General features: G+C 40.7%; 1 protein-coding gene across 2 annotated transcripts in view; it reads right to left on the reverse strand.

Annotated features, from left to right (window-relative positions):
• Positions 1-1,591: 1,591 nt before the first annotated feature.
• LSAMP (limbic system associated membrane protein) overlaps positions 1,592-22,968 on the reverse strand; it is a 644,842-nt gene continuing 623,465 nt past the window's right edge. For both annotated transcript variants that reach the window (XM_089512481.1, XM_089512480.1), the window contains one exon: positions 1,592-4,215. In XM_089512481.1, the coding sequence (XP_089368607.1) occupies positions 4,118-4,215 (98 nt within the window). In that variant the 3' untranslated portion in view covers positions 1,592-4,117. The remainder of the gene's footprint in view (positions 4,216-22,968) is intronic.

The raw sequence follows: 22,968 nt of genomic DNA on the forward strand, positions 1-22,968 counted from the left end.
AGAATGTGTGACTGTTTGGGTTTTTAAAACTGGTGGCTAGGAGCGAAGACCTAGCACACTAACACTGGGTTTAAGAAGACTGAGAGTAAAGGGCACTTTAATAGTGACATGACAAGGACATATTTGAAACACCTGTCTTCTCGCACTAACATTAAAAGAGAAGCACTTGCAGTTTCTAAAAATATAGCCAGCCACTTTGGGCTACAGTTTGATAACTGTACCTAATTCAGCTTGTTCCTGTCTGAGATATCCAACAGAGCAAGTGGGAGTTGAATGAAATTGTTTATAGTTTAACATGTGCTCAGTTTTCAGTAACAACCCAGTGTGAGTCCACTGTGGAAAGAATCTAGGGTGATGCAGTTACTGAAATCTCAGATTCTAACTCACATCAGAAATGCACAGGCCTCTTCTTTGACCTGGCTCAAAAAAAGTTATCTTTATCCAGTCTCCATCTTCCCCGATTAGTATGCATCCAATCAATCTCTTCCACTTGAATTGCTTGTGTGGTAAGAGTGCCAATAGCAATAGCATTTACATTTCTATACTGTTTAATAGCAAACTCTGCACTCTTTTGGTGGTTTACAATATGTAAGCCAATTGCCCCTAACAATATGGGTACTCATTTTACCAACCTACAAATGGATGGAAGGCTGAGTCAACCTTGGAACACTGGAATTGAAGTCACAACGTTGTGGCTGCAGTATTGGCATTTAACCACTGTGCCATCAGCGCTCCTCCAAAAGCCAAATACAGCAGAAAAATGTTACCATGATAAAGCAGGCTCTAACTGGCAACTTTTTGTTCTTCCTTTTGCAGAAGCTGCCTTGCTCAGCACTTGGGAGATGGCTTTCCTAAGCTTCAACCTAAGAAAGAGATTGATTGTCTTTCTGGCTTTTAAAAGGGTATCATGGTTTAGGAGAATTTTGTTGTTATCTTTGCAGAATTATCAGTTTTAGCTAGAACTTAGAAAAATTACTTTTGGGACTAGCAGCTTTCAAATCTCCCTGGGCTTGCTGGGGATTGTGGTAGATGTCATCCTGCCCCTAAAGTAACTTTTCCAAATCCTGGTTTTAACATGGCAATGAGGAAATCTGATTTATTTCCATAGAAAGGCTGTGTATTGCCAGGTGTCTGGTATAATCTGCCATCCTGTGACCAAGGATGGATTTTTGGCTTCTTCCTCACTAGAGGAATCATTTCCTTTGGAAAATTGGTTAGACTGAGAAAGCAGAAGGGTTTTTAGAATTAGTAATATTAGAATTTCTGCAGCATTAAAAAAAAAAAAAAAACTAACAGAGGCAGGATACAGACCGCCCCTTTGGGGTGGCCTGCACCCGCCACTTTCCCCAACGGATCGGGGCCTGAGCTGCCACAGCGGCAGCCCTGGAGGCCCTGATCCGACGCTATTCCAGGCCTCGGGGAAGCGGCAAAATGCCGCTTCCCCACAGCCTGGAAAGGGGTGTCCTTGGGGCTTCATGCCCCAAGGACACCCCAACAGTGGCAGGGAAAGAGAGAAAGGCACCGCTTGGCCTCTTTCTCTTCCATATCGCTTCATGCCCCAAGGACACCCTAACAGTGGCAGGGAGAGAGAGAAAGGCGCCGCTTGGCCTCTTTCTCTTCCGTATCGCTGGTGTGGCCATGTAAAGGCCACGCCAGTGATATGCGCCACGGAAGGAGCTCTGTTTTGGAGCCCCTTTTGGCCCTGCAGTGGCGCCAGGACGTAATGGTCATGCTGCGTTGTTTGGACGTGATGCGGCCGTCAAGTCAAAATGGCGGTGCCCATGTAGACAGGGTGCCACCATTTTGATGTACTGAGTACGTACTAGGGTTAGGGAGCATCTGAAAAGGACTCTCCCAGGCAACCCTAGCACATACTTAGTACGTGCTTTTTGGCCGATCTGGACAGGGGCCGAGAAACCTTCATCCCATTGTCTTTATATAAGAATGCATCTCAGCACTACCCTTTTGTATTAACTTCTTCCTGAAATGGATGTTTTTGCAAACCAACCTCTTGGGTCTATGACACTCTCAGTAATGTTTCAGTCCTGTCAATTTCAGTTCAAACACAGAAAAGCTGGCCACAAATGGCTACCTTCCAACATTTCAGAGATGAAATGTAGTACGTATATGGCGAGGCAACATTAGAGTGTGGTCACGATGACAAAGGTTAAGAGTGAGGAAGGATATACAAACTAGGAAAGGCTGTAATAGTTTGGATGTACATGTTCTACAGGGAAAGCCAAGAATCTTCCCCCTGATCTTCCCTCTCCCTGGCTAGCTGAGTAGAAATTACTTTTGCATTTTGAACTCAGACAGTAGCATAAGCCAGGATGAGGGGGAAAGTGACAGGAGGGGAGAAACTGGGACATTTTAAAAGTATCTGAAAAAGTGAGATTATAATAGATTAATCAGGACTGTCCTTGCCAAATCAAGATAGTTTGAAGGTATGCAAATGCAAATAAAACACAACTAAATAGTTTCATTATCATTAACAATATTACAAGTAGTGCTGCAACAGACCTCTGTTCATTGAAGCCTCCCATGTGATGTATAGAATAACAGCAGTGCAACTATTCTTTGTTGTTCATTACAGCAGCCAGGCTTCAGGAACACTCGTCTTTGTTCTGTGAGAAAATCCCATGGCCTTATTCCCTGCTAACATCCTTGTACCACAACATCCAGTTTACTCTCTAGCCCTTCTGGACCTTCAGCTGAGCTTCCTGGATCTTATTTAACACCTGTGTTCCTCACTCTGACCCCAGGCCCATTATTGTTCCTTGCATAGAGCCTGCTTTGCCTTAGCTAAACCATTCTTGTAGGTCTTACAAGCCAACAATATACAAAGTGTGTTCTACAATATATGTACCAAGTATTTGTCTAAGACGTGAGGTCCAGTTGTTCTAATCCTTCTGAATCACACTCATTCCAGACTGTTACACTTAAAAAGTTTCCTATAATTAAACCTCCCCAAGGCTCAGCAATTTCTTACCCTGGCTATAGATAGGTCCAGCTTGGATAAGGACAAATTGAAGAGTCATTGCTTCAGTATAAATACTCCATTTGAATGCTACCCAAATGAGCTAATCTGGTGATGTCGGTTGGAGGTGGGGGTGGCAAGAGAAGGCTAAGAAGAAGCTCCTCATAAGTGGGATACCAAGAAGAAATCAAAGTGGAAGTCTGCTAGGGAAACCATTGTTCATTTCTTTATCACCCTGAATTCACATCCAAGCCAACATTCAACCTCATGTACAATGCAAGTCATTATCTACAAGTTTGATGAGTTTATGTACATAGGGACTGTTCCCTTTGCATGCTTTTGAGAGAAAGAGGGGGAGAGAGGGAGGGAGAGAGAAATCCACATCCACACATACACACATGTGCAAACAAACTGACACACATGTAAAAGAGAGAGAGAAAGAGAAAGGTGAGCTGGCAAGAACAAGAGGATAGGTGAGTAGAATTGGTATGTTTTAGCATAATCAAAGCACCATGGGCTAGGGGTGCACAGAAATATAAGGGGGCAGCCTAAGAGGGTAGACAGCAGGGTGAGGGCTGCATGGGATTTCCTAATGGGACACCAGTATGCTAGAGAAATCTGCATCACTGCTTGCCAGATATTTGAAAAAGCTAAGTATCAATTTATGAAATAAACAAGCCAATTGAAAAGTTGTGGCTATCAATTCCAAAGCAAAGGCCATCTCTTTCCTGGAGGGAGGGAAGGAGTGAGGGAGGCAGAAGGAAGGAAGGAAGGAAGGAGAAAATGATATGAGGGATCGGAGAGAATACATGTTAATTTCATTGTTGATATTTCTTTTTTCCAGCATCTCAGCATCCTTGGCAGGAGCCAGCCTCTATAGAGTGATCCATCTCATCTCTCACACTCCTGGATGGTCAGTGACTTGACAGTTTGTAATAAATGTTGCTGATTCTTCTTCATTGAAAATTTTCCCCTCCGTTGTGGTACACACAAAAGTTGTGAAAGAAGCTGTCCTTTCCCTCCCCCTCTTTCTCTTGCTCTGTCTCCTGTATGACATTTTTTGTTTGTTTTGCTTTGTGTGTTGTTCTTGTTGTTGCTGGGTTTTTAAATTTTTTCCCTTGTTTTAAAATTTGGATGTTATTAACATTTGCTGAGTAGGCAGAGCAGGGATGCTGCCAACAGCCACAGTGGTACGGCCAGACGCATTGATCCATTGCCTGCTATCCCTGTACCAGGTCCTATGGGATGAGAGAAAGACAAAAACAAAACAAAGCATAAAATTATGTATAAACCATATAATCCAGAAGACACAGAGAAAAATCATATTCCTTACTGGATAAAACCCCTAGCTATCTCTGTCTGCTTCTAAGAAAAATGATGACTGGAGTTGTTATGATTACAACAGGCGAGGGCAATCTTTTGTCTGCCAAGGGCCTAATTCCCTCAGGTCTAATCTTTTGAAGGTGCATACCATTGTCTGGTTGTGCCAAAGACTGAGAAGGGGGGTAGTGTTTCAGAGTAAAAAATGAGTAGAGCTATCCTCTTTCTCTGTTTTTTGGCATTCCCTTTTATCTTCTCTCAGCATGCCACCTATTCTTTCTCTCTTTATCTTGCATTCCCCCCACCTCCATACCCAGGTGGCTGCTGGAAGAAGAATAGATCATTCTAGTAAAATAGAAAAAAAGTTGTCCTAGTGGTTAAGACACTGATTCTGTTGATTGCAAGATTGGCAGGTTGGCCGTTTGAGGCCCATATGCCGCATGATGAGGTGAGCTCCCATCACTAGTCCCAGCTTTTGCCAACCTAGCAGTTCAAAAGCATGCAAATGCAAGCAGATAAATAGGTATCCACTTCAGTGGGAAGGTAAACTGTTGGAAAATCATTGCATTCTCTCTCCCCCTCCTCAGATAGATAGGATTTTCATACATGCATCTCTACTGTCTTCTATCTTTATTTGCATGCCATTTGGTCCTGCTAAATTACAGGGGCAATAAATACCTTTTTAAGTTGGTAAACAGATCATGTGATCTAAGTAACTTCCTTAGGATGTTCTCTCACACAATGGATCTCTCCTGCTTTCCCTTCAGTCTCTCCATCACCATGCTGAGATACAAACTCCTTCTTTTACCTGAACTATTCACTAGATAGGTTAGGATGTAGCTTCCATGTATATGTAGATTTAAGCCATTAGTAAAGTTTTGTTTTTTAAACTACAAGCTATTTGTGTCAGCCTCAGTCCTTATAGAAGCATCTTAAGACAAAAGACCGTTTCTGCTGCTCTGCTGATTTACAAGCTAGACCCTCACAGGCTTGGCGTTGATAGTTTTGATATTTTTGTTTCCTTACCAAGGGCTGAAGCCTTAGGAAACTTTAATTCCTCTACATAAACAGCATTATTTACAATCATGCTGACCACATGATCACAGAGTAGTCTCTGACAACATTGGGTCCGGTTTAGTAACAGAGATGAGCACCACCCCCTTTGATCAGACATAGGGAATACCTTTACCTTTAAGGTCGATTCACACTACAGAATTACAATGCTATTATTCTGAAGGCCAGATGAAATTAGGTTGAAGAATGAGACCTAAAGGTTGAAGGCTACCCACCTCTGGACAATACTCACCATACTGGAACATGCATATTCAAAGTTAGGCCTCAACAGAGAGCATTTTTACAGGGGATAGATATTAGTTCCCATGTCTGTCATTTTTTTTTAAAATGCATACATTTCTAGAATATAAGCCATGAAAAAGAGATAGTCCACCTTCCATGTTTCTATGGGGCTGTATGTAGGAGCCAAAAGGCCTGTGTTCCCTCTGGCCTGGCACTATCCATATGGACAATGTAGGCCAATAGCCCTGGGCCACAATTGGCCAGACTGGATGCCAGTCTGGTAGTTCCAACTTGACATCCAATAGGTCCTTAATGCAGACTTTTATAACCAGCTGTTTGTGGCAAACCTTTCTAGAAAGACCACTGTGAGAGCCAGCAGACCGCATGCCTGTGTGCCTCCTTACCTGCCACCACCACCATGTTCCCTCTGAAGGCACTAGTCATGGTCTGCAACATTGGAAGAGGGTGCCTGGCCATGTGGTTGAAACCAGGCACCTTGTTTCTGCTCTTATGAGCCATGATAGGGGCCTTAAGAGGGTATGAGGCAGCTGAAGATAAGGAGTCTGTGACAGCTCCATGACATATTGGCAATGAGCATGTGAACACTCACCTGTCACCATGCTGACCTGGGGGTGGGAATGGGCCAGAAACATACATAGGATACCATGGGTTGGCCTGTGGTATCATGCTTGTGAGTATAGGTCCTATGACAAGGGGAAGGACAGCTGTGCTGATATAGTTCAATAGTCTTGGGAAGGCGAGAAAGAAAAACCATGCTACTCTTGGTATAAGACAGCCAATGTGAGAGATCATTTGCATGGACTCAAACAATGAGCTTGTTTCAACAGTGGGGCTAGCCTTTTCATATAGAAGAAAGAGTTGGTAGGAATCAGAAGTGGTATAATAGGTGCATCAATTCAGAACACAGATGGGGAGTGCCATTTTTTATCACTTGTGTGTGTGTGTGTTTTTGTGTGTGTGCGCGCGCATGCAAGAAAGATTCTTTCAAGTAAACTCATTCTAGTCCAGTATGTAAATGCTATAATATTACTCTTTGCCTGGGCTTTTCATTTTGTTATTTTCTACCCTCTCCCCACTAAAAATGTGACTGCTCTTGTTGCTGTTCACAATTATGAATGTCATCTTCAGGAGAAGCCTTCAGATTCTGCTTTTTCTCATCTCTTGTCAGGCAGCCTTGGTGGGACAGTCTGAGCCTGATCTTTGTCTCTGTCCTTTTCTCCCACCAGTCGAACCGGTATCATCCACCTGCTTATTCCCTTTCCGTGTTGTGGCCTTTGAACGGCAGGAATCATTCCAGTTCTGTACATTGTCAAAAGTCTGCTTACAGCCAGACATAGGCTCCTCAGGGGATGATTCATCACAGCACTCAGATCAATAAAACATGGAACCAATCAGCAAATGCCTTCAGTCTTGGGGGAAGTTGCATAATTACTTATTTGGCAATTGGGGAGAGGAATGATTTCAGTGTAACATCTATGGACTTGCAGTGCAAGGCCTGTGGGGAGGAGCAACAGGGATGCCAGCCAAGCTTTGATTTTCACAAGGGTGGGGAATGAAAGCCACTCACTGCCGCAGCAAGAAATAATGCAGGGTCGCAACAGGAATATTAAGTGCTCACATGATGGACGTCCTTTCATTCAACCTCCTGCTTATTGGTCTCCTGCATGGAATGATCTCTAGGCAGAGATTCTATGTGAAGTGTTCTCTGTAGTGGCAACTCTCTACAACACACAACATGTCCCTGTAATTTAGTTGGCATTATATTTTGTGAATACAATCTGAATCTCAGTAAGATATTGAAAACTCCTGTGCTCTGCTGCAGCATATTTCTAGCTAGTGAGGGAAATCTGAGTACAAACAATTACTATATGAATAAATAGTTTTTTATTTTAAAAGAAGTATTTCTATAACACCTCTCATTAAGACATTTCTGCACAAACTATGCACAATGAGCAAAGTTTAAGCACAAATAACCTGATAGCTACCCACCATGCACTAAACTAGGCAGTAAAATCAAGCAATGCATGACTGAAACACATGAGTTTTCAATGTGTGTTGAATTGTCACCAGGGTTAGTTCTTGTACTGCTCTAAGGAAAGAAGACCAAGAATGGAATGCCACAATCAATAAAACCCTCTACCTTGTTGGACATCAGATGTACAAGTACAACATGTACCTGTTCTAGGGTTGTTAAGAAGATGGGGAAAAATCCACAACCAGGTATTTGCCTGGAACAGAAAACTGAAATCAGTCCACTGTCCCACTGCAGACTGGAATGAACAAATAAGTGATATGATGGGATAATCTGATAGGGACACAAGTATAACTCTAGCTGCTGTGTGCAGCTCTTTTAGGATCAAGGATATAGCTATATGGATTCTGTGCCAAACCTTCTAAACCTAAACCTTTCTAAAAAGTACTCCACGTAGGCAACAAGTGTCAAATCCTCTTGTAAACTTAAACTGTTGTAAATAGTACTCCCTTTAGGCAACAAGAGAGCTTGCCGTTTGGAAAAAAAATAGTATGCCACATTTTGTGACTGGACTTCTGTACAACAACTAAAGGGAACAGTTCAGATGTCTTTTGCTAGATCAGTCATTCAGGAAAAATGGAATTTTAAAAATCTTTTTGAACCTTTTAATAATTGTTTTGTATCACATAGGTATGTTAACAATGGTCTCCTAAATTTTAATCCTTTCCCTAAGCCCTTCAGTGAGTTCATGTGGTAGAAATGGAAATGCTAGTGAGTGCCTTGCTAGTTTCTTGCTTCACATGATAAGGTGTGCATGAGGTGGAACAGTAGGTTATTGATTTTGCCATATTATTTTCATGTGAGTAGTTGTTTGGAATTTTTTATACGCAGATGCAGTTTAATAGCCACCACACAGGGCATATCTGAAATCAAAGTTTTCTTCTGAAGTGGTAATATTTCATGCAGGGGCAGTTTCACCGAAATGGATCCCCTGTGGCCAGGAGATAGAAAAGCAGAATGAGGAAGTAGCACATTGAAAGCAATAATCTCGGCCATACAGTATTACTTTTTGTGGTAATGAGGGCATAAGGTTCCATTTGTATTAGTAATGTTGTTACTTTTTCTAAGGAACCAATAACATTTATTCATTACTTCTTGGAGTATGAAAGTGCTTTGGAGCTATTTTAATTGGGTTGGTTCCCATCAAATGAGTCTTTAAAAAAAATAAGTAAGTAAGTAAGGAAGGAAGGAAGGAAGGAAGGAAGGAAGGAGCTTCCCTAAAATTAATGGGAAAGTAGCAAGAGCTATTATTGGTTAACATTAACAGTAAATTATTACTTTTGGAGATGTTGCAAGAATTTACAAAGTTTATTATTTTTTAAAAGTAGCTTTAAAGGTCTATAGTAAATTTAGTATTTGCAGCCTTGACCATGTCAGAAATAGACATATGCACAGCTGCTTGCTTAGCATATTTTCATGGCACCATTTTGCACAAGTTTATCATAACTTTTATTTGTAGTGTCTAATCGAGTACTTAAATACTTTTACTATGTTAAGATGAAGCTTACAGAATAATCTCTGACATATAAAACTAAAATAGTACAGATTAATTTCACTCTCTCTCCCTTTCTCCCTCCTCCCTCCCCCCTCTCTCTATTCTTGATATAATTTGCATAGATACGTAAAATAAATGGTAAGAAACCTGCACAGAATGAAATTTGGATTTGAGAAATCATAACATTGGCCAACACATTAAATACTAAGTGTTTTTTCTCTAAATGGCTGTTTTCTTTAAATATTCCTTTGTCTTCCTGATAGTATCATTCCAAGATTAATTAGATTCAAAACTAAGCTGGGGAGACTGGCACTTATTCACATACATTCAAGAATATATCTAAAAATAGGACTGAAGCCCTTTCCTACAAGCAGTACAGAACTACAAGGAAAAATTCAAGTTACTGCAATCAAGTTAGGAGAAGCCACGTATTTGGGCCATGGTGTTGTGTTTTGCATCTTTAAAATCAAACAAAACATATTGTATCCATGACTTTTACAATGAAACACTACAGTGGATTTGAATTTTGCATTTAAATGATTATGAGGATGGAAATCATATGGTTTTAAATAGTATATATTCCTCCATATGCTGTTGGACTGCAGCTCCCAGCATTCTCATCTTTGGCTATGCTGCTAGGGCTGATGAGACTTGAAAGGAAACTAAGGCCTGTTACAGACTGCCAAAATAAAGCTGCTTCGGGTCTCTTTGGAGGTATGCTATTTAAATGATGCATGCATCCTAAGAATCCGGAAGCTGCACCAAAAGCTGCACTCTGGTGCTTATGAATGGAGTGTGGCTTTGGTGCGACCTCCGGACTCTTAGGACCCATGCATCATTTAAATAGCATACCTCCAAAGAGACCCGAAGCAGCTTTATTTTGGCAGTCTGTAACAGGCCAAACTCTGCAAGATTGCATGTTCCCATCCCAGGTGTAGGCACTGATGTGAACTGATTATACCAAGCATTCCAGGGTTTTCATTGGGGAAAAATGGAGGATGTACAAAGTTCTGTGCCATGTATTTACACCCATGCAGACAGAGAGAAGGAAGGGCAACAGAGATAGCAAGTTAACAATGTTTCTCACACATCATTGATCACAATGCGTTCATCTGTTGTATCTATAGACTTTTATCAGTCCAAATGCTGGTGGGAGTAAAGTTTGGGGGCAATAGGGGAAGTCCCTTATGGTCAAATAAGGTCATGGCCCACCAACATATTGCTTAAGATTAGCAGCCCAACAAGATTAGTTTTGCCACATTAGATTAGTGGCCAGACAGGATTGTTCCGGTTTGATCTTTCATCTTTTACCTTCAATATAGTGGATTATTGAGTTAAATATGAAAACTATTGCTAGAGTTCACTGTAAGAGAGCTGCACTACTACTCTGCTTCCTTGGCAGAGGATATATTGCCAAATCATGCTAAAATTAGCTAGCCATAGATATCTTCCCTACTTTTTTTACAGGAAGGATCTGATTTTTATTGGGAGCACCAATAAAACTCTTCCCTTTCCAGCCCTTGAAGCTACAACCCTTAGAACAAACTTGTCATTTATGCTGGTAGAAACTTGTATCCTAAGCTCCATAGTCATACAGGTGGGATTGTTGGTAGGGATGGGGAAGGAAAGATTTAACTCCTTTCCTATGTAGGAGGTTTTTTGGCATTGTGTCACCATCTTTCTAAAAATCTGGGGTGGACATAAGTGTTAGCTATGATCTTATAGTAAGGTTCAGCTTGATGCTAGTTCAGACAAGCAACAGCCATAAGGAGAAGGAAGAACTAGGCCTGTAAACTCAATGCAAGAAACAGTCTTCCTACTGAAGGGTTCGAGTTTCACTTGGACTATGAATCATAAATTGTAAAGGATGACAATTAGCTGTAGTGGCCCTTGGCAGGCTGCAACAAAGGGAGATGAGCTGCTAGAAGATGGGCCTGCTTATTATTATTATTATTATTATTATTAGAATGTCTCCTTGAAGTTTCCTTCTTCAGGCATCATTCCCATGGCCACTCAAGCAGTCTGACATAGAGGGAGAGGTGACAGGGAGTACAGCCATCCAGCCAGCCCAGCTGAAATCCTATTTGCTTTATTTCCTTTTTACTACCTATTCCCCTTTCCTTTTGCATTTTTAATGGTAAGCCTGTGGGCAAGTAGCCAGCATGGCATAATGGTTTTAGCACTGGACTATGACTCTGGACACCAGGGTTCAATTTCTGCTAGGCCATGAAACACACTGGGTGACCTTGGGCAGGTTGCATGCTGTCCTCTGCAGTGGAAGGCAAGAACAAACCTCCTCTGGACAAATCCTGCCAAGAAAACCCCATAATAGGGTTGCCATAGCTCAGAAATGACTTGAAGGCACACAACAACAAAAGTCTGTGGGCAGGATCTCTCTCTTGCTCCCTGATCTCTCTCCGACTGCCTAGTAAAATTTTGATTTATGTTAGGAAACATAATCACAGGTAGCCATATTGGCCATGTGGCAAAATACAACAAAATCTACAAAAGAGTGATGCCTTTATTGGCCAACCAACATGCAAAACATGTATCACACAAGCTTTCAAAGCTTAACTGGCTTCTTCATCATACAAAGTTGTTGAAAATCAAGTGTGAGATAAAAGCAAGATGTTAGAATCACAGACCTACATTCTGTCTCAGATGTTACTTCTGTTGTCAGTTAAGATGATACTGAGGGATTTCAGTACAGGCAGAGGGTACTCCTTCTTGGCCAAGTAAGGAACAGGAACAAAGGGCAGTAAAAGGCAGGTAATAACATTTCAACTCCATTAGCAACTGTAAAGTTACTTCCCTTGAGAAAAAGCTGCCCTGTCCAATGCAAAGTGAACTGCTCTTAGGCAAAGAACATTAAATTTCTCATGGAGTCTCAGATTTTTGATTTATGTAAGCTCCTTTGAAAGCCTTTTATGGCTGAAGAGAAGGATAAAAATGCAATAAGTAAAGGAATAAATGGGATTAAGACTATGCTTCAACACTTATCAACAGAAGCTCCATCACCAGGCTATTCCTGTCTGAATATCTTCTCAAAGAGAAAAAAAAATATGCAGAACCTAAAAACAATCAGTTGCTTCCCACTATGGCTTGCATCAAATATGTGTATCTATAGTAAACTGAAGCTAGTAAAATCACACTGAAGGTTTATAATGGGATACAGGGGACATGACCAGCTGGTTGTACTCTGAGCAGAAAGAAGCATGTCATGAAAATCTCTTTTGACAATTTAACTTAACAGTTTGCTAAAATTAATGCAACTAAGAAGTCATTCAGGTAAGCTACTTTATGTTTTAAGCAATCAATTAGCTGTTACAACAATAGGCCTTGTCTTAAAATGATCAGAATGTCTGATAATTTCTGTTCTTAAATTTTGTAATTATTAATAGCATTTGTTGGGACAATCCTTTCAAATTTCCCAAGAAAGATATTCCTTTTGTATTCTGTTAAAAGAGGATTGCTTTTAATTTATAGTGTTAGTGTTCATTATCAAAACAGATTTGTGGTGGGGGTGAGAAAAGAAAAACTTGTGGAGCTGATGTTGTGGACTTTGGTGCCACCAGCTGTTAGCTTTCAGCATTGCAACTAGAGGATAAATAAAATCCATTAAGCAACATAATAAATAATGACCATGGAGAACCTAGAGGATGAGGAAATAGAAATAGTAAAAGAATTCTCATACCTGGGATCAAACATTGATAGCCAGGAAATAAGAAAAAGATTAAGAATAGGAAAGGTAGTTATGAAAGAACTAGAAAAGATCCTAAAATGCAAAGATATACAACTGAGCACAAAAGTTAGAATCATACAAACCATACGATGTAAGGATCTGAAAGCTGGAAAGCTTAAGATATGGGCGAAACAGATGGTCAGGAAAAAGTGGCTTGAAGCTGCCTTTTCTGAAGCGACATTGAAATGCCACCAACCGCACCACCAGCTCCCAAGGCAGCTGGAGTGCTCATGTCATGACAACATGATATGGCTTCAAGCCAGGAAGAAGAGGGAAAAAGTTGCTTCTTTTTGAAACGGCTTTTCTCTGCATAAGGCACACTTTTCTGTTGGCTTCAAGGCATGTGTCATCTAAACGCCACACCTTCAAGTCAGTCTGAAAGCATCTCTTTTTGCCTGTCTGTTTAGCCCCATAGTTAAGAAGACAGGAAGAAAATCAATTCATTTGAGATGTGGTGCTGAAGAAGAATTCTGAGGTTTCCGTGGACAGCCAAGACAAATAAATGGGTCCTAGAACTGATCAAGCCAGAAATCTCCTTGGAAACCAAAATGACAAAAGCATTCATGACATGAATCATTGGAAAAAACAATAATGCTAGGAAAAGTAGAGGAAAGTAGAAAGAGAGGAAGGCTGCATGCTAGATGGGTGGACTCTATTAAAGAAATCACAGTATGAGTTTGCAGGAGCTGAGCAGAATAGTGGAGGACAAGCTGGCTCTCTAGACTCTAAAGTAGTGGCCCCTGAACCTTTTTGGGCTACTGCCTTCTTTCCTTTTGAGTGGCAACCCTAGTGTCCCCCTAGCCTCAAATAAGTTTCCCAATTGCCACTACTAGTGAAAGACACTGGTAAAGGATTGAACTCACATGGGCAGGCAAAGAGTGGGAGACACCACCAACAACCAAAATGATGAGCGAAGCTGTGTGGTAGTTTTCTGGGGACGCTGAAAAAAACTTTAATGTAAACATCATCCCACCATGGTCCTAAAGACCACTGGTTCCCCTTGCACACACCAATACTTTGATTGAAGGCCCCCCTGCCGCCCCCATTTCACCTCGCCACCACCCTACTGACCCCTTTCTACCTCACCATCCCCCTGGATCCTTCCACCACTCCAGGTGGAATCATTGCTCTAAAGGAACTATCCAAGATACTAAACCGATCTGAGAACAGGTTTGCCGTAATCTAGTCACATCAAAACCTTTGAAGGAGGACTGCTACAGCCAAAACCTGCTCCATAACACCAGATAGCCATAATCCCATTAGTGCACAGGCCACTTTACCTTTCATTTTCGGGGATGGGGCCACTGTAGAGGTTGATATTGTCTTATGTCCTCTCCAATGACCAAAGTCTCCCCCAACTTACTCCCCCCTCCCCCAAAAAACAGCCATTATGGCAAGTAGACAGTATGGGGGTAGATTTTGATGGATCTTAGATAGGCATGGTCACACTATTTACTAGTATACATTTCCTGACCGAAAAATAGAGTTCCTGACACTTGGAAAACCCAATCAGGAGGAATAGCACAGTAGTGAGAATTTTGTGCAGTTCTCCCCAGTATTTGTACACTCCCAAGTATTTTGGGGAATTATTTTGGGTAGAAATATTCTTTTTTGTGTATGAATTGTGTATGTGTGCATGTGGAGTTGTGCAAAGAAAGAAAGAAAGAAAAGTATTCAAACAGCCACATGTGTTTTTGCAAAAGATTGCTGTTTTCTATGCGTAAACAAACAGAAATAAAAAACTAGCAATCTTGCACAATTAAAATCTTACATGCAGTCGATACGCTGTTTGAATTTAAAATAGCTTTAAAGATATTCTTCTGTCCAGTCTTTCCAGACGATTTTTAAAACATGAATTTTAAAGCATGGATTGATTGTTTTTAACATATGTTTATTTTATATGTTCTTTTAACTGACTTAATGTGTTTTTAATCAAAGTTATGTGTTCTATTTTAATTGTTTTTTCTCTTGAACAAAAAAATTCAGGTAACTGGAAATACTGATGTGGTTTTCTGGGTTTGGTTTGTTTGTTTTGTTTTTACACACAGTTCTTGCACCATCCACATGTATTAATGTGCAGTATAATTTTCCAGAACACTTTGGGATGTGTGAATATTGGGTGCAAACTGTGCAGTAATATTTTCTTCCCAGTGGGGAGAAAACTGTGGAAATTATTCATGCTCACTTGTGAGGATGAAGTAGTTGAATATGACCATCCCTAGTTCTACCCTCAGATATCTGACATTTTGTTGTTTTTTAAGTTCCCTGACCATCGGGCAAAAGCTACAGCTGGGCTGAATGCATGAGGGAGAGAGGCTTGGACTTTAAAAACTGTGCCTTCTCTCTCATCCCCTGACCATCAGGCAAAAGCTACAGCTGGCTGCTACCCCTAAGGACACTGAGCCTTTCCTCCATCTAAGCCGGAGACAGCGATGGCAGAGGAGTCAGGAGGCTGCTTTGCCCTTATTTCATGTGGGACTCAGAGGGGACATATGGCATCTGGGCAGTGATTGGGTGAGACAAAGATGATAAAAGGACAGCCTTGTCCACCCTCAGTTGTCCTACTTCATTCTGCATGTTTAAATTGTTTCAAACCAGCTTCCGGGTGGGCTATGGAGTTGAGACTGCCATGGTCGCCTTAGTCGATGATCTCCGTCTGGGCATGGGGGGGGGGGGAAGCGTGTCCCTGTTAGTGCTTTTGGACATTTCAGCGGCTTTCGATACCATTGACCATGGTATCCTTCTGGAACGCCTGAGGGAGTTAGGTATCGGGGGCACTGCACTCCAGTGGTTCCATTCCTACCTCTTGGGTAGATTCCAGATGGTGCAGCTGGGGGACATCTGCTCCGATAAGCGGGCACTTACATCTGGTGTCCCTCAAGGAGCCATTCTGTCCCCCATGCTATTCAACATTTACATGAAACCGCTGGGAGAGATCATCCGGAGACACGGGGCACGGTGTTATCAGTACGCTGATGACACCCAAATATGTTTCTCTGTGTCTCCGACTGATGCAGTGACTAGGGATGGCATCTCTCCTCTAAATGCCTGCTTGGAGTCGGTAATGGGCTGGATGAGGGAAAACAAACTCAGTTTGAATCCAGAGAAAATGGAAGTGCTAGTGATAGGTTCTCCCAGCCCAGGGGGGGATATTTGTCCACCTGTCCTGAATGGGGTCATGCTCCCCCTGAAGGACTCAGTTCGCAGTCTGGGGGTGCTTTTGGACTCGTCGCTCCAGCTGACTTCTTAGGTGGATGCGACGGTCCGAAGCACCTGCTATCAGCTTCGGCTGATACGCCAACTGCGACCCTATCTAGGCCGGGGGGACCTTGAAACAGTTGTACATGCCCTGGTAACCTCTCGGTTGGATTTCTGTAATGCGCTCTACATGGGGCAACACTTATACCAAACTCGGAAGCTTCAGTTAGTACAGAATATGGCAGCTAGGCTGGTCACTGGATGCTCCAGGGCCGACCATATAACACCAATTTTGTATGATCTCCATTGGCTGCCTGTTCGCTTCTGGGCACAATACAAGGTGTTGGTTATAACCTATAAAGCCCTAAATGGCTTGGGCCCAGGGTACTTGGAGGACCGCCTCTCCCCATATAATCTGCCCCGCACACTCAGGTCATCTGGAAAGAGTTTATTGAGGATCCCTTCTACAAGATAAAGGTCAACCTCTCAAAGGGCATTTTCCATCTTGGCCCCTGGGATCTGGAACACCCTCCCTGAGGAGCTCCGCACCGCCACCTCCCTGGATCTCTTTAAAAAGAGACTGAAGACCTTTTTGTTTCATCAAGCCTTCCATGGTGTTCTGTGATATGTGTAGCCCCCCCCATAACATCTTCGAGTATATTGCTGGCTTGGTTTAATGTTGATTTTATGTATACTGTGCACTGTTTTATAAGTTTTAATTATCTATTGCAATTTTTATCTTGTATTGTATCGTTATTGCAGTTGTTGTACACTGCTGTGATCGAATGGAATAGAGGTATATTAATAAATTGTATTATTATTATTATTATTATTATTATTATTAATGGTGAAACTATTTTAACTGTTATTGTGTTTGATATTATGTAATTGTGGGGGGGCGGGTTGTAAGGAGACAGTATAATTTGATTATTGTTTGTACTTTGTATTTTTATTCTATGTTGTAATATTGTTGGTTGCTTTATTTCATTTCTGTTGTAATCCGCCTTGATTCCTCTGGGAAAAGGCGGAATATAAATAAATTATATTATATATATTAAATTATATAAGTTGTTTCTGACACGTGGTACCCCTAAGAGAAACTTGTGGGGTTTTCTTGGCAAGATTTGTTCAAAGGGGGCTTGTCTTGGTAATTCTCTGAGAGTAAGAGAGTATGACTTGCCCAAAGTCTTCATGCCCAAGTGGAGATTCAAACCCTGGTCTCCCAGAGTCCTAGTCCAACATTCAAACCACTACACCATGCTGGCTTTACAGTTTGCCCACTCCTAATTTCAAACTTCTGCCTACATGTCAGTTTAACTGAGAACAACCAAAACAACATCTTAGCAAAATGTAGGCCTGTTACTCAAACATCATCATTTTTTCTCTTCTCTTTCTCTTCTTTAATTTTTAACACTTTTGCCCTGATGGAGAATCCAGTGGAGCTTTGAAAGCTTGCATCATGTATTGTGTGTATTTTGACAGATACTGCTATTTTGTGGATTTTGAATGTTATTGTAGTTTGTTTTATGGCCAACATGGCTACACCTGGATATGTTTTCAGCTTATACAGTTCCACCACTACACCCAAAAGAGAGGGTCAAGGAAAAGGCCTGAACACACAAACACACACATTGTGAGGGGCTCGGAGGGAGTGATATACTAAGAGATTCAGATGCAGAGCTACATTCTATCACTGTACAGCGGTGTGGATACCTTCAATTATGTCTCCAAACCTTTTGGTGACATAAACACACTTTACCAATATGTATGCCATTTTATGATCATTGTGCAAGGAATTATTCAATACCTCTTTGTACAATGCTCCCTATTCATGTCTTCAAGCCTGCTGCCAAATACATGTGTGGGCTCCTTTGGCCATTTAATAACTGGGGAACACTGTGGGGTACCCAGGAACCACCTGGCTACAATGGAAGAGGTGACAAGCAGATACCTCTGTTCCAGATATCCAGTGTACTTGCTGGAGATCCAGGCAAGGGAGAGCTGCTTTTATTCTCAGTTGCAGAAGAGCAGACAGACAGATCTGGAGCACTCCACCTTCTTTGGCCACTACTTTGCTGAGGCAACATGCATCTGCGTTTCAAGCTAGCATACCCAGGTAGAACATTATGCCATGCCTCATGCAATAAACAGGAAGGACATTATGCTCTGTCTCATGCAATGCAAGATACTGGTCCATGTTCATTCTTCTTAAAAGTAACTTTTCATGCTAGAGCAACCCCATTGCCACCTGTGAATCACACTTCTCTGGAATACTACTAGATTGCTTTACAGGGTTTTTGGAAAGACAATGGGGTCAGTGCACACACAGCACATGATTAATGGGAAATCCTGCTCTGGTAGTTTGGTTGTAGTTGTGGGTCCTTTTCCATCTGACTACCAATGGTGGTAGTATGTATTTATGTGTAACACTCTGCATACACAGTTCTGTCCCCTCCTATGAAAGCAGTGTCAGAGCACACTGCCAAGACATTTTAAAGTGGGAGTGTGAGAGACATGCAGGTTGTAGATCACTACAGTTCTGCAGTTGGTTGAAGATAGCTGGCATCAACCACTCATATCTCCAACCAGTCACCTCTTACCCACCCCTAGGCAATAAATGGCCATGACAGTGTGCCCTGGTGAAACTGCCTTTCATGGGAAGAGGAGTGTTGTGCAAGGAAGCCATAAATCCAGCTTCTGTTTTTAATGGAAAAGAGGAAAATGTTGTTGAAAAGTATTAAATTTAATAGTTTAAATCATATTCCCATATATTTACAGTTGGGTCAGGAGGGTATTTACATGATATTCAGAAAGGGTCTAGAAAAATGTAAAGAAAAAAACAACAACAAATAGAATCCAGCAAAGATAGGGAAGAAGTCAAGGATGAATGGCATGAGGGAGAAAGAAAGGAAGGAAGGAAGAGAAATTGGTAGGTACGGAAGATCATGAAAGGTTAAGTAGAAGAGGATGAGAGTAAGTTGGCAAGTAAGGAAGGATGTAACGGAAGGTGATGTCAAGAGAAGAGAAGAGAAGGATAAGGAAGGGGAGATAGAGATGGTATGGAGTGAGATGGAAGAGGTTGAGTGGAATAATAGAGATTAGGAAGAAACTGGGAATGTAGGAAAGATGATAATAATAATAATAATAATAATAATAATAATAATAATAATAATTTGTATCCTGCCTCTCCCTGTATTGGATCGAGGCGGGTAATGACAAACATAAGAACAATAAAAATAAAACACAACAAACCACAAGTAAAAACATAGCAAAACATATAAAATCCAATTTCCTATCTTCCTCCCACCTTAAAATACCATTAAAAAAAAAAAGACACTTCCCAACTGGAGAGCGAACATTCCGAGGAGGTCAATTTGATGTAAAGAATGTAGCAATGGGATGTTATAAGTTAAGAAAGTTAATAATACCTATCAACTATTAGTAACTGACCTTCTTTGTTGGTACATTTACTTGTTCCTATTAGTATAAATAGAAAAAGTATGTAGTCAATATATATATGAATATATATATGATAGTGTACAGGTGCATATATGTGGATGTATTTATGCATACTACTTTATAGCAGTATCCTCTTGCTGTACCCTCTTTTCAAGTACATGTGGAGAATTCTATTTAATGTGTAGATGATGTAGAGGAGATGATTGAATGTAAAGTTTTACACTTAAGAGTGTATGTTTTTAATATTTAATACACTTTCCCTCCTCCTTTTATGTCATGTCTTTTTAGACTGTAAGCCTGAGGGCAGGGAACCGTCTAACTAAAAGATTGTATGTACAGCGCTGTGTAAATTTACAGCACTATATAAATAAAGGTTAATAATAATAATAATAATAATAATAATAATAATAGAAAGGGGCTATCAAAGTCATTCTTTTCAGGGTCTCATGTTTCAACCACTATGCTGGCAATCTTTGTTCCCCTTTCCCATGTAGAAATTAATGTATTCTTTTACTCCACATTTTTCAACATATTTGGAATTTACCTGTGTATCTTTCCCCCCCAAATATACATCTTTTTGTAAAAATCTATTATTATTATTATTATTATTATTATTATTATTATTATTATTCTGCACCTCTCCCCATGGATTTACTCAGTTGCCACTGACTAAAGTATGTTTGTATATGTATTAACATGTATACATTTTTCCATGCTCATAAATAAATACTATATGTATGTATATGTATGTATGTATATTTTTTAAAAAATGTGTCCGTGTATTCAAATCTTTTGTTGGAGTGTATGTGTGTATGCATGTATGCATATTTTTAAAAATTTGACCATGTATTCAAATCACGTGTGTGTGTGTGTGTGTGTGTGTGTGAAAGAGAGAGAGAGAGAGATGTTTCATAAATATGGAAAAGTATGGACATCTGGGACTTCATAGGATCCTGCAAAGTATGAACTGAGTACCCTCTAAAATGCAGAATTAATATCCTATTCACAATTTTCTAATTAAGACGTCTTCTCCCCCCACCTTTTTTTAAAAATACAAGCCAGCAATGATAAACCAGTGAATCCATGCAACTCTATTTAACCTTTTTCTACTTTTGTTGCAAAACTAGTTAGGTTCTGCCATCTAGTGGCACATTGAAGATGAGACTCTGAAAATTAGCTAGAACACATTTTATGGCACAAGGTGGTGTTTGAACACAAGTGAGGATCTCCAGAGCATTTAAGCAAGAATCTACAAATAGTTTCACAAGCTAAAGAGCTAGGCATCTGTTGTGTGATCAAGATATTTCTGGATGATGTCTATCAGTATTAATTTGATTAGGTAATCTCAGAGATTCGAACAACCTCTCTGTATTAGAGATGTAAATAATACATGTAATTTTTCTCTCCATCAACAAGAATGGAGATGGAGATACATCAAAGGCACACTTTGTCCACATATGTGCTAGATGGAAAGTATGCAAGTATCCTGTATGAATTTTGCTCACATAAATGATGTATATGGGTTTTGATCTCTTCTCCATTTCCTTTCTTCCATCTTTAACAGTATGACATGTCTCCCATTTAAATGTCTTCCTAGGTTGTTTACAAAAGATTGGTGATGTTTATTCAGTTCTCATCAAGAAATAATGAACAAGTTTCTCATTTACCTGCACTGGCTATATTCAGTATATTTTACATTACAGTCCAATAAAAGTCTATCCACACACACACACACACACACACACACACACACAACTATGTTGTTGTCAAAAAATATGAGTAAGGAGCTGGCAAAACCACCTTTGAGTATTCCTTGCTTATGAAATCCATGGGGTTGCCATATGGTGATAGGCAACTTGAAGGTACATACATATACTCAAAGTAAAACTGTAAGTAAATGTTGGAAAAATTTCAGCATTCTCTCTTCCCTCCCTCTTTGCTGCTCAGGAGATTATCACACAAGGGCTATTTACACTTTAATAATTCTATTCTAATGTTATTTAGCAAGAATGATACAATGGCAAAACTGTAACACTTTCACACAATGTCGCAATAATGGGGCATTAATGATTCACAAATGGTAAAATAGTGCTTTCACATTCCATACATCAAAAGAAGAGGTTGTGATTGGAGCAGAAAAAAAATGGGTAATCTCACGCCACTAAGGAACTCTCCTGTGACTCACAAGTGTGACACAGAAAGTGATTCTGCTGAAAGGCACACTGGGAGACTTGGGGACTCAGTTTACAGTATATGACAATGGATTTGCAATGATGCTATTGAAACATGTTTGCCGTTCATACATTTGCGATAGGGCTACTGAAGCACTATTGGCAAGCCATTAACGCTTTTTTGTCGTTCATGAGAAATTGTACTAGCATGATGCTTCAATGATGGAACAAGAACAGTATGTGCATGACGTCATGTGAAAATCTTCCTGCGATCATGCAAACCTGAAGCATAGCACTTTTGTGCCATTTCTTATCCTCATGTGATAATCTCCTCTGAGTAAACGGGATTTTTTGGAATCTAGTGTTTCCTGCATGGAAATCCCTGCTATCTTTTCTCTGTTAACCCTCCCCCCCACACCCCACATTCGTTCAGTACAAGGATTGCATGACAAGGTAATAAATAACTTTTGAAACACAATAAACAAACCATGTGATTCAGGTCACTTCCTTTTAGGAAGTTACTCCCCAAGACATAGAGATCTCCCTTTCTCTTTCTGGTTGCCACTATCTCTCTCCTCCCACATCTCTTTCTGGAGAAATGGTGAGATTAAAGATTTCTACTTTTACTGGAATTATTCATTAGCCAATGTTAGGATGTAGGCTTCCCCATGCATATGTAAATTCAAGCCATTACTACACCTTTTATTAATTGCAAGATCATAGAATCATAGATGACCCAAGAGCCATCCAGTCCAACCCCCTGCCATGCAGGAACTCTCAATCAAAGCATCCCCGACAGATGGCCATCCAGCCACTGTTTAAAGACCTCCAGGGAAGGAGACTTCACCACTCTCTGAGGGAATGTATTCCACTGTCAAATAGCCCTCACTATCAGGAAGTTCCTCTTAACATTGAAGTGGAATCTCTTTTCCTATAGCTTGCATCCATTGTTCCTGGTCCTAGTCTCTGGAGCAGCAGAAATGACATCCTTTCAAATATTTAAACAGGGCTATCATATCATCTCTTAACCTTCTCTTCTCCAAGCTAAACCTCCCCAGCTCCCTTAGTCATTTCTCACAGGGCATGGCTTCCAGACCCTTCACCATTTTAGTCGCCCTCATTTGGACATGCTCCAGTCTTTCAATGTCCTTTTTGAATTGTGGTGCCCAGAACTGGATATAATATTCCAGTGGGGCCTGACCAAAGCAGAATACCATGGCACTATTACTTCCCTTGATCTATTCTAGACACAATACT

The sequence above is a fragment of the Sceloporus occidentalis genome, unplaced genomic scaffold (assembly GCF_023333645.1).
Source record: "Sceloporus occidentalis isolate IW3139 unplaced genomic scaffold, rSceOcc1.0.p SCAF_2, whole genome shotgun sequence".
Lineage (NCBI taxonomy): Eukaryota > Metazoa > Chordata > Lepidosauria > Squamata > Phrynosomatidae > Sceloporus > Sceloporus occidentalis.